The following is a 12,675-nucleotide window of genomic DNA, read 5'->3' as shown; positions in this document are numbered from 1 at the left end:
CAAGTCAAGTAGTTGTTTCAATCTAGTTGTGGAGGGCGCAGCTCACAGTGGCCCATGTGGGGAATCGAACCAGCGACCTTGTTGTTATGAGCACCATGCTCTAACCAACAGAGCTATCCGGCCGCCCCATCCTCTATCTTCTTAAGTGGAATACAATAAACTTCCAGGTATAGAAAAATAGATTAATCCCAAACAACATATATAAGATACTGTTATATGAACCAAAAATTCTTGGTTCATATCACTGTCATACGGGGTCTCAGCTCCCGCTTCCCACATAAGAACCCAGGATATGGCGAGGCCAAAAAGGAACATCCACAGAGCCAGAGATAGGAGAGTCATACCACTATATTCTCACTGGTGGCTGTGTGGGAGACACAGGGAGCAAACATCCACCAGTTCCCCAACAAGGGGTTTTCCTGTACCCCAGTCTTGCTGGCAGCCGAGCGAGACACAGGGCGTAGGATCTACACGATGTGCAATCTGCCCTCCACTTCTCTGCCAACCAACCCTGCGCAGCCAAGGCAGTTACATCAGTGGCTAATGGCTAACCGCTATCAGCTGATGGCCACGTATTGACACCTGATGACCATCTACTACCCGAGCCAGCACCTTTCCACATGAGGCCGAGAGCCTGGAAACTGCTCTCTGGGACTCTGTCCCCACAATCACACTTCTCTCATTGGTTAATGCATTTGCTTCTTTATTTTATGTTAATGTATTCCTTCACTTTTAATAATATAATGAACACCTATGTCCTCAGGTACATTTTCCTATCAGATATGTCCTCAGCTGTGTTTTCAGGGCCCCAAAACAGATGCATCACTATCATTTAATCCAAATGGTATCTGTAAACTTTGCAAAGCTTCACTGTTACTAATTACTTAGTAAAGCTTAGAGGTCACACTCTTTCATGAAGCACCCAAAGTCACCTTATGAAAGTCACTGGGACAGAAGAATTGCTTCTTTAAAAATAAGACATGATTTTGAAACCTAAGTTAAAGATGAAATTTACTTCATCCAGAAAGAGGATCTGCAGAAAATGGATCACTGTGAATAGACAGCATTGTGTATGAATATGGAAAGCAAAGTAAAGGGACAAAACACAGGGAATTGTAGGTGAGGACTGCTCCTCAACTAATGGTCTGGCCCTTTAGGACACCGCAGCTGAGGGCACTCCATACTGCTGTGCCATAACCATAATTACGTCAGCTTCCTCAGGTGAGAGACATTCCCACTCCTTCACTATTTACAGATGGAAGAGAAAAAGCACTGAGAATTTAATTTTTTATTTTAATTGTGTGGAATGGAAACAGTTCAGACTAGCAGTCTTCGGTGGTCTATATTCGTATTTAATAAAGTGTATCCACTTAATGTATACTGGTATGCATTTGTGAGCTGGAAAGTCTGGTATAAGGTTCAGTAAACTCTCAAATATCTACAAAATATCTCTATTTAATCTATTTGTGGTAACGCTGACTGCTTTAGTCCATTGCCCAGCAAAATTCTAAGCTACTGTAGGTGACGCCACGTTAGCAGTTGGCTAAGACTACTCTTAGCAGGAAGTTAAGTTTGTATGACACTTAGGATTGTATGATCCGTTGTTTGGAGTTTCCATATCCTTCTCTTCCCTTAATTAGTACACATAAAATGGCTTTATAGTTTAGTTATGAAAAACATTCACAAAATATGCCTTTGCTCTATGTAAAAATTTGATTACAGGATTTCAAAATAAAATGAAACAAAATTAAAAAGAACAGTAAAATAATAGTAATAACATAATATAGATATTAAAGGACTGGAAGTATTCTAATGGCTTATATTCCTCATTTGTTGCTATGTCAAAGGAGAATCATATGCTTACCAATGTGGAATAGTAAAAGGAAGAAAGGAAGCATGTCTGAATATTTCATTTATGAAAGCTTCTGTGTAGGGTAAAATTTTCCTGTCTTCAAATCTGGGTGATTTCAGCCCAATATTTCCATCTGAAACAAGAAAGTTTTTTTTTTAATTTATTTTAAAAAATGACAATTATAAGAATTATATTTTTCATCTGAAAGCATGTTACCAATTTCTTCTTGAATTTTGGCTTGAATTTCTGGATACTGTATCAAATAAAGAAAGCTCCAGTATAGACATGTTGATACAGTTTCAATCCCTGAAAAATAAATACAAGACAAAGTGTCATGGAAAAAAATATTAGTAAAATTGATATCCTCAATTTACTTCATATTTGAATACTAAGAATCCAGGGGAAAGAATCTAAATGTAACCACAAATTAATAAAATCATAATAAAATAATTACTCTACGTTAAAGTTTTCTTCAGAATATAGGCTTAACCTCCCGGAACCCATTAGGATAGTCACTATTAAGACAACAGAAACAATAAGTGTTGGTGAGAATGTAGAGAAATTGGAATCCTTATGCACTACTTGTTGGAAGGTAAAATAGTGCAGTCACTATGCAAAACATTATAGAAAACTTTAACGTATAGTAATTATTTTATTATGATTTTATTAATTTAAAACTTTAATTAAAAATTAATTAATTTAAAAATTAATTTAAAACTTTTAAAAAGAATAATCATATGATCCAGAAATTCTACTTCTGGGTATAGCATATCCAAAATAATTAAAAGCAGGATCTCAAAGAGCTATTCACACACCATGTTGATTGAAGCATTATTCACAATAGCTAAGAGGTGGAAACAATCCACATGTCCACTGATGGATGAATGGATAAATAACATGTGGTATATGCATGCAATGGAATATTATGCAGCCTTAATAAAGAAGATCCTTTCACTTGCTACAACATGGATGAACCTCTAGAACATTAGGCTAAATGAAACAAATCAGTCACAAAAGGAAAAATATTGTATAATTCCACTCATATGTGGTATGTAAAGTAGTCAAAAATCATAGAAACAGAGAGTAGAATGGTAGTTGCAAAGAACTGGGGGGAAAGGGAGAGAGAATTGGTGTTTAATGGGCATAGAATTCAGTTTTGCAGGGTGAAAAAGGACTAAAGATCTATTGTACAACAATGTGAATACACATAACAGTACTGAACTGTCCAGTTAAAAACTTTTAAGGTAGTGAATTTAATGTTATGTGTTTGCAACCACAATAAAAATATAAAACATTAAAAATATATATAGGTGTTATTCATGACAAGTGAAAACAATGGAACTATTTCACTAGAAAATAAACACCATTGTTATAAAATAATGATGGCTATGATCTATGTAGTAACAGTAATTATAAAAGTAGCTATAGAGTGTTTACTCTGTTCCAGGCTATCTGTCTATTAGGTTGGTGCAAAAGTAATTGTGGTTTAAAAGGTTAAAAATAATTGCAATTATGTTAAACGAAATAAGTCAGACAGAGAAAGATAAGTACCATATGATCTCACTTATTTGCGGATTCTAAAGAAAAGAATAAGTGAATGAACTACTCAGAAACAGTTTTGGAGACAAAGAGGAAAAACTGAGGGTTGCTAGATGGGCGGGAGGAGTGGGGGGTGGGGGGGAGGGTGAGGGGATTGGAGGGCAGTCGGTGACCACAGGATGGCCACGGGGTTTGAAAATTAATCTGGGGAACGTAATTTGGTGGTTACCAGAGGGTAAGGGGGTTGGGGTGGGGGATGACGGTGAGGGGGATCAAATGTATGGTGATGGAAGGGGAGCTGACTCTGGGTGGTGAACACACAGTGTGATTTATGGATGATGTGATACAGAATTGCACACCTGAAATCTATGTAATTTTACTAACAATTGTCACCCCAATAAATTAAAAAAAATAAATAAATAAAAAATAATTGCAAAAACTGCGATTACTTTTGCACCAACCTAATATAGCTATACTATATTACATGTGGTGTATGTAATTATGCTCATTTTACTGAAGAGAAAACTGTGCCTCAAGAACGTAATGGATGGGCCTTGTTCAAAGTGACTCACATCAGCAGAAGCCAGAGGCTGGACTTAAACTTGGACTTATCTAGATCCAAAAGCCGTAAGTTTGTATGAGCACATAATGGAAGATGGAATATATTCAATTTTTTTTTTAAATACTAATTTTTAGTGTAGTTGCTATGATTTAAAATTCATCCTTTGAACAGGGTATCTGAACTTTTGAGATTATCTATACATTGGCTAACTGTTTTTCATTATTGAAAATAAAAGCAAGAAAGTCTCTGTCACAGTCATCTTCTTCTCAAGGGTAACTTGAACACTACGTCAAAGAATGTGATCGGTTCTTAAAGACCTACCGCTCCGAAATGCCACATTAAAAAGCTTTTATAAGGTGTTGTAATTGTAAATTAACCTCTATGATGACCAAATGCCAAAAGTAATAATGCTATTGGTGTTTTCTACTAAAGCTTATAAAAATCTGGTAGCAAAGATGAGTTTTTAAATCAATGTTTCTTTTTTCCAAGGTTTTCATGATGAGAATGGCATCAATGCTGATGAGAATTGCGAACACTGATCACTTGATTGTACTGTCATTGAGATTGGGGCTGCAGTTAGTCTCAGTTTAGAGATGAGAAACTTGGAGCAAGGAGATGGTTAAATATCTTACAAGGACCATACGAGAGACAAAGCTAGTACTGAATTTAAGTCTGTGGCTCCAGAGCATTGGGACTTAACCAACTGTTTGTTCTCTAAACAACTTGCCCAAGGAATAACATAACATCATAACTTGCCCAAGGAATAACATAACATCATAACATGCCCAAGGAATACACCCAGATATACCTGTAGAGCAGAGGAAACTCCTTTCCAAACATCTCTTCTCAAGACCTAATTTTCACATCTTTTGAACAGGTCAATCTCTTATACTAAGCCAGTAGCTTCTACAGTTTCAAAGTTACAAAATTTATATATTGACTTTATACTGCAAGAATTACCCTAAAAGTAAGTTGGCCAAATGAAACTGCTGACCATAGTAGAGTACAATATCGTGTGAAAATTTAGGCTTCTACTCAGAATATATTGACCCTATTCTCCAGCAAAAGAGAAAAGAGAAAGCCATGAATACTGCATGGAAAACACTGATTTTGTACACTTTGGAGCCATAGACATAATATCCAAAATATGGGACTATCTGGATAAATAACAGGATTCATATTTTGATTTTCATAAATTTTGCTTTTATGTCAAGGCTTAAAATTGAGTTCATAATAAACAATTTTGGGAGAGCCTGACCATATCCAAAGGAAAAATCAAATTATCTCTGTGATCAATTTTGAAAAGTCAAATACGGAAATATAAATGTTAATAATATGGTAGATCTGATGAAACAGTGTGTTTGCAAATTGTATCCACTAAAATATATGGAGTTCATTGTTTTCTTCTAATAAAATATTCTATTCTATATCACTAGAGAGGTAACAGATATGTATGGAAGTTTTATTAATTTTCTGTATTACTCTTGTTTGAATTAAAAATACAAATTCTATCAGATGTTTGTTGAATGAATAAGTGCATTATGCAGAATGCTCTTTGTTTTGCATACATTTTTCCAAACGATTTTTAACTGTGTTATGCACATCTGGTGGTGCAAATCTGTATCCTAGTCATATTTTTAATTTGCCATAATTTTATATTTGCTGATTTTTCAGTATCTTGACAGTATTACATATTTCTGAAACATATTATCTCATCAAATCAAGATGAAAAAAAGTCCACTTGATGTATTAATCACACGCACACACCCAGTCTTTAATATTCAGTGGTGTTCAGGCTTTTAAAAAAATATCCTCATAGGGATGGCCAGATGGCTTAGTTGGTTAAAGAGCAAGCTCTGAACAACAGGGTTGCTGGTTCGATTCCCACATGGGCCAGTGAGCTCCGCCCTCCACAACTAGGTTGAAGGCAATAGCTGCCGTTGAGATGCCAGATGTCTCAGTTGGTTAGAGCACGAGCTCTCAACAAGATAGTCAGTTCAATACCCACATGGGATGGTGGGCTGTGCCCCCTGCAACTAAGATTGAAAACGGCAACTGGAGTTGGAGCTGAGCTGCACCCTCCACCATAAGATTGAAGGACAACGACTTGGTGTCCACCCCAGAGATAGCAGATGGGTAATGTGGGGGATACATCCAGGGAGTATTATGCAACCGACTGAAGCAGCAAATTAGAAATACACCTGGCAAACATGATGGGATCTTAAAAATACAAGGCTTCACAGAAAAAGTTAGAAGTAGATTGAGATGTCAATAACAATGGCATTTACATAAATTAAAAATCATGATGATATAGAATACATGGTAATACATGATGAGATAAAGCCTGTTTTATAAGAATATATAAAACAAAACAAAACAAAAAAAGTACTTTAAATAAATTAAAAATCAATGTCAGTGCGTTGGGAAAGGGCCTGGGTGTGGAACGCAGGCATAAGAAGTAAGCAACAAGGCCAGACACTGCATGACGTTAATCATGAACTGGGGACCTTGATTAACTCAGTTCTCTACTCCTTTGATGAAAATAAAGTTTTCTGAATGACATGCGAAGAAGGCAGAAGGTCAAATTGTTTATACAGAGTGAGGTCAATTACACTAACTGACCGATATTAAAAGAAGGAAATACCCCAAAGCATAAACAGTAGAAAACAAAAGTTGTAGTGAATCTTTATTTGCCGTATGCATTGACAAATACTCGCACATACCTGCTGCAAAGAGGTCATTCACAGTGCTTATGATTTCATCGTCATCTAAGGTGGCTGTTTTGGTAGCTGCATGTTTCCTATGGCATGTATGAATCAGAGCATCAGTAATGTCTCGTGTGTGGTCCTGAGGAAACAAAGCTTAGTATTGCTTATTGATCCTGACCTACATTTCACATCGCATATTAACCTCATGCAGCGTGTAACATGAAACAAACTCAATTTGCTTAGGAATAGAAAGAATATAGATCATTTTAAACCTTGCAACCAGTTTTGCTTGTCAATGGTAATGCTCAATCTTAAAGAGTGTAGAATAGAAAACCAGGTTACTGAATTTTCTCCTTAAAGTTTCTTTCCATTAAGAAAAAAAAATACATATGTTTGGAAGCGCACTTAAAAAATTAGATATGAACTTATTGTAGTGAAATTGTTGGACAAAGACTATAAGAAGAGGTTTCCAAACCTATTTTAAGGATTTTACTATAATCCCCATGCAGAAAGAGATGAGGCTGGAGTAGGTTAGGAAGTAAGAAGAAAATTTTACAAATTCTTTTACTTACTGTGTCTGATCTAGAATTCACAATTGGTACCATGAAACAGATTATTTATTGCCTTTTTTGTTTTCCATTGGAGGGACTTAACTCCTTACACCTCTTCATTTGCTCAATTATCCACCTTTTCATGTTTTATTTATTTATTTTTCCTGATGCCATCATCTCAGCAAATGAACCCTCGAGAGCTACAATTCTTTCTAGTACATATATTCTACAGGTGTTATGATCTCAAAGTATAGTAAAGGAACTGAAGTAGGAAAAGGGTAAATTAGAAGCTTCCTATTGAATATTCTTTATAATTATTCAAAACATTTTCTTAAGAAAAATATGCTGATACTTTTAAGAACTTGCAGTTTCAGATATAAAATGGGAGAGACAAAATCATTGGTTCATTTCTTCAGGGAAGTCACCGACATGTCGGTCATCATTTATCAGCCAATTACAGATTAATAAGTAGGAGCCTTATCTAAACTGGGGACATTTCTGAGATCGCATTCAGAATTCTTAGGGCCCCTACATGAGAACTAAGCAGTATTGCACTATAATTTCACTGACTGGAACTCAGTGAACTAACAGTGTGGGAAAGGGTCTTTATGGCAAAATTATAGTGAAAAGAACCACGGAAGAATCCACACAACGTCCTGGATACTCATTGCATCTCACTGTTATCTTTCACTTCTCCCCAAATCCCTTGTCCTGGCATGAATTTAAATCCTTGCCTTATCATATGTAGTAAGATGACCTTGTACATGTAGTGCAATAAACTGATTCAGAGCCTGATAAAACACCCGAGGAGCATTTATAATCCGCAGAGGAAGTTAGTGGAAACATGGTATGAAATCAGCAGGATTAGCAACATTGGTTGCCTTGAGCAAGTCATCGTTTGTTTTAACTATCTTAACAAATTCCTCGTCACTGTGGTCATATCTCTTGCCAAAGCAAAGAGCACAGGAAACATTGGCCACTGCACATGTGACAGCACTTCTGGGCTAAAAGCTGCCGTTCTTGGAAGTCGAATCTGTAAAGATTTTTACTAGCTCAGAAACTTCCTCCAGGACATGTTCCTCCAGTAAGCAAGAGCAGGTAGAGGATTTTGCTTCTGCTTTAGTAAAAGTTCATAAAGCATTAGAGGCAATTTTCTTATGGATCGTCCAACGCTCTCCATAATTGACTGAAAATGAAAAACTCTTTCCTTCTGCCAGGAAAGAAAAACGCATGCATGTTAGGTCTGCCTGCAAAATGCTCTCCATTCTTGAGCAGTACTTGCTTCACCATTTCCATCCCATTCACCACCACGACAGGCACCATGCCAAGTTTGATGAGGAAGACATCTCCATGTTTCTTCCTCATCTCCATGAAGATAAGGTAAGGATGATCTCCAAGCTGAAGAAGATTTCCTACGATGGGGAAAGACCATGGGCCGGGGAGAGACACATGTTTTCTCCCCTTGCTTTTGAGCGCTCTAACAAAAACAAAAACTATCACCAAAATTATGAGAGAAGTGGTCCCCTCTCCAGGAGTGACTGCCATGTGGAATATCATTTTCAGGAGCAAAGTACCTACAATAGAAAAATGTAAACCTTATTTTTGTCATTCTAAGCATAGCCTAAGTAGTCTTTCTACCTTTAAACATTTAGAAGAAAAATACAGACTGTAGTTAGTACAAAGCTATTCTTACCTGATGCACCCAAAGCGCAAAATCAAATTCTTATAAATGCATTGCATCTTTACCCCAATTCTATCTTCTTTACAATTCTAACCATTAGACCAATTCCTTTCCTGTCTAACATTCACATGATAGACAACTTGAAGCAAAAAGCAGTCTGGTGGTTGGGAAAGGGACTGAGGCTATAGAAGCTGATTTCATACTTATTGGCTAAGGGAATCTTCATCTTGTCATTTAATCTAAGTGCATCCCAGTTTTCTCATCTAAGTATTCTACCTGACAGAATTAGTCATACATTTTTTTTCAACAAATACCGTGTTTCCCCCAAAATAAGACCTAGCCGGATAATCAGCTCTAATGCTTCTTTTGGAGCAAAAATTAATATAAGACCCAGTCTTATTTTACTATAATACAAGACCGGGCCTTATCTAACATAATGTAATATCATACCGGGTCTTCTATTGATTTTTGGTCCAAAAGATGCATTAAAGTTGATTGTCCAACTAGGTTTTATTTTCGGGGAAACACGGTACTTATTGACACCCCCCACACCGCCAATGTCAGGCATTGAAAATGCAAAACAGAATTTCACAGACTAATGAGGAGACTAGAGAAACAGAAATAAGATTGCAAAGTGGAAAATGCTATATAAAGAATTGAGCACCGAGTGTTCTGTCATTGTTTGAGGATCAAGTTAAATCATTATTTAAAAATACCTCGTGAGTTACAAGCAAGTTAGTGGATATCTAATTGGAGGTCTGCCTAGCCTGTCCTTGGACTTGCTAGCCTGTTTGGAAGGATGACTTTCTGAAGGTGTCCTTCTGCTCTATAACCTGACCATGTAGTCACAGGTGATCGATTCAAGGATGGGCCACTGACCCAAGAGGAGCCTTCCTGAGGAAGATAGAACTGGGACTGTGACAGACCGTCCTTTCTTTGGACAGCTACGTCCATAAAATCTAACTCTGAAGATATGATTTGGGGACCTTTCAACCCACCAGGAAGACCTGAGAAATTGTGAAAGCAGATCTCAAAAATAAATGAAATAGAAAAAATAAAATAAACGACAGGGAGAAGCCTTGTGACCTTGCATTCATTGCTTTTAGACTCAGGATATCTTGTCCTTGGATTGAATTCTTTCTTGCTAAACTAGCTAGAATTGGTTTCTATTACTTGTAACAAAGAATGCCCTAACCACCCCTCCTCCAAAAGTTTCCTACACGTGCAGAATATTTTTGCCAGCTATTGCATTTTCATGGTAACAATAGAGGGAATACAAACCTTTTTCTCCCTTAAAAGAAAACACAAACTATTCACATTTCTCAAATTACTGATTGAGACAAATAGCATTTGTGGGCAATATACTCATTAGTCAGTGTAAGTGTCTAGTTCTCTTTGATTTTTGACTATATCAATACTTGATTTCTTCTAGATTTTTTAAATGAATATGCACGCAAACCCTTGTCACCTTCCTTACCTGATTGCTTCACTTTTCCAAGATCACAGATAAAATGTGGCTAACTACACCAACTTGGTTGGCACTGGTTACTAAGGAATGAACTGTGGAGTTAAAAGTGAGAGATCACCTTCTTTTTATGGAAAGAAAGAACATGACTATGCATTTAAATTAAAAAGAAAAACTGAGTCCCTAATCAATGCAATAGCCACAATTTGCAAGACTTCATTTTCTCTCTGTTCAGAAAGGAAACAGTGGGGACTTCGTGGTGTATCTGCTTTACATCATGCTGATTTTGCAAAACCTCTCTGATTGATAACAATTATGACCATTTATTACATACTTACCATATGCCAGATCCAGAACTAAACACGAAATCGACACTGTCTTTCAAAACTCCCCTCTGTACCATCCTGCTATGGAGAGGCTTAGAGAGATCAAGTTATTTTCCCCCTTTATTTCCCTTGTTTTCTTAGCTTAATAATGAATCACCAACTACTTACCTGCAGCACTTGCTTTTTAATAAAATTCAATTTCTCGGGGGCATTCACCTAACTGCCCGTTTGCACACTGATCATTAATCAGTGGCATTTCCAAAGCAGACTACTAAATAGATGAGAAGCAGGTGTGTTTGGAAGAACTTCGTACTCTCATAAAGGCGACCAGGTTTCCCACCTCCCTCCTCCCCTATTTAACTGCGGAACTTCTATTAAATCACATCTCCTCCCTTGGCTTCAGTCTCCTCATATGTACAATGACACTTCAGACTAGAAGACTTCCTGGGCCAGCCATAGTCTTCAGTAATCAAAGCTAGATGGGAAAACAGCAGAAGCCAAGTATGATGCAGAGCAGGGGTGTCCACACTGCGGCCCGCGGGCCAACTGCGGCTCACGAGCCATTGTTAATTGGCCCGCAGCAAATTCCAAAAATATATTTAGTTTACTTAAATAAACCAGGTGAGGCAATACGTACTTCACCTCGAGTGAGTGGCCCCGCTGTTTGTATATTTTACCGCATATGGCTGTTGGTGAAAAACGTTGAAAAAAGTTTAGACACCCCTGATGTAGAGGGTTAATTGCCTAGGCATCTTATTTTGCCAGAGCAGTTAACATTTCAGCATCAAATATAAGTAACTGTATGATCACCCTGGATTTTTTTTCAGCCTGAGCCCTTCTAGCTTCTTTTATTAAATTGTCTTTGGCAGCTTACCAGAACCAGACGTACCGCCAAATTTCCTAGCAACTTTCTTGGAAAGCTCTGAGGGAACATTCTATTCCTGTTGTTTTGGTGGTGAACTAGAACTGAGGGCAGAGGGTGTAAGACTCCTTCAGGGTGGGCTGCTACATGGTCAAAATTCAAGGGGAACTCTAACCCCTTTCGAGAAGAGCCATGTAAGAAGACCATATGTAGGTTGAAGGATTTTATGTCAATTCTCAAACCTGGACACACACATTAGACCTGCCTTAGAAGCTGTTAAACCATTCCAATGTCCACATCCTACACAGACCAATTAAATCCAAACCTCCAGGGTTGGGTGCATTTTAAAAAGCTTCTCAAGATGACAAAGAAGTATTCCAAGTTGAGGAGCTTTTGGGGGTAGAAACAACCTGCTATGAGATCAACAAATCAATTTAGCCAAATTACAAGGAAGTTTCAAGACTCACCTATGCTCAGAAATCTTGCCGTTCAGTATGAGAAACCTGGTGGAAGGCTCTTAGGACAGAGAAGGTTTTGAGGAAAGCTAGAGGTATCCTAGGAAACAGAATAGTCTGGTCACAGCAGCAGCAGGCTCCCAAGAAATGCTGGGAGACAACATTCTGGGAAAAGACAGGGAGGGGTGGAGCTTGGACCAATGGGGGGAGGAATCTGGAACTGGGTTAGGGATTTGACTGCTGAAGAGAGGGATAGAGAGGCCTCTGCAGCCAGAATTGGGCCCAGGAAGCTGGGAAATTCTAGTGTGAATGGAGGGCGAGGACACATCTGGAAAAAGAGGTTCTGAAAAAGAGGGTAGGATGGAAATTGATCTTGGAAAAGAGCAGGGCAGGAGAGAGAGGATGGAAAGACTAATCATTTTTAAATTGCTGGCGACAAGCAGAAGTAGATCAAAAGATACGTAACAAGGAGCAGAGGGGGAAAAGACGATGGTACAGAGGCATTGCTATGCGACGAGTTTCAGGAAACCAGAATTATGTTCAGGGCACTCCAGGCAAGGAATGGGGCAGGGGGAGATGGATGAAATAAAAGAGTCCAGGAAACAAGTTCCCTTTCTCAGGTGCCTTTGGTAGATTCATTGGGAGTCTTTACCAACCGGACAGATTTTATTTCC

At 37.9% G+C, this 12,675-nt stretch overlaps 1 protein-coding gene across 3 annotated transcripts in view; it reads right to left on the bottom strand.

Annotated features, from left to right (window-relative positions):
* Positions 1-12,675, bottom strand: part of LOC117032390 (cytochrome P450 1A1) — an 88,154-nt gene that overhangs the window by 44,536 nt on the left and 30,943 nt on the right. For all 3 annotated transcript variants that reach the window (XM_033123903.1, XM_033123901.1, XM_033123902.1), the window contains exons 2-4: positions 6,677-6,800; positions 2,069-2,158; positions 1,865-1,985 (exon numbers count right to left, since the gene is read on the bottom strand). In XM_033123903.1, the coding sequence (XP_032979794.1) occupies positions 1,865-1,985; positions 2,069-2,158; positions 6,677-6,800 (335 nt within the window). The remainder of the gene's footprint in view (positions 1-1,864; positions 1,986-2,068; positions 2,159-6,676; positions 6,801-12,675) is intronic.

Source organism: Rhinolophus ferrumequinum, chromosome 12 (assembly GCF_004115265.2).
Source record: "Rhinolophus ferrumequinum isolate MPI-CBG mRhiFer1 chromosome 12, mRhiFer1_v1.p, whole genome shotgun sequence".
Classification (NCBI taxonomy): domain Eukaryota; kingdom Metazoa; phylum Chordata; class Mammalia; order Chiroptera; family Rhinolophidae; genus Rhinolophus; species Rhinolophus ferrumequinum.
Note: the sequence above shows the minus strand (reverse complement) of the source record. Positions and strands in the feature narration are given on the sequence as shown.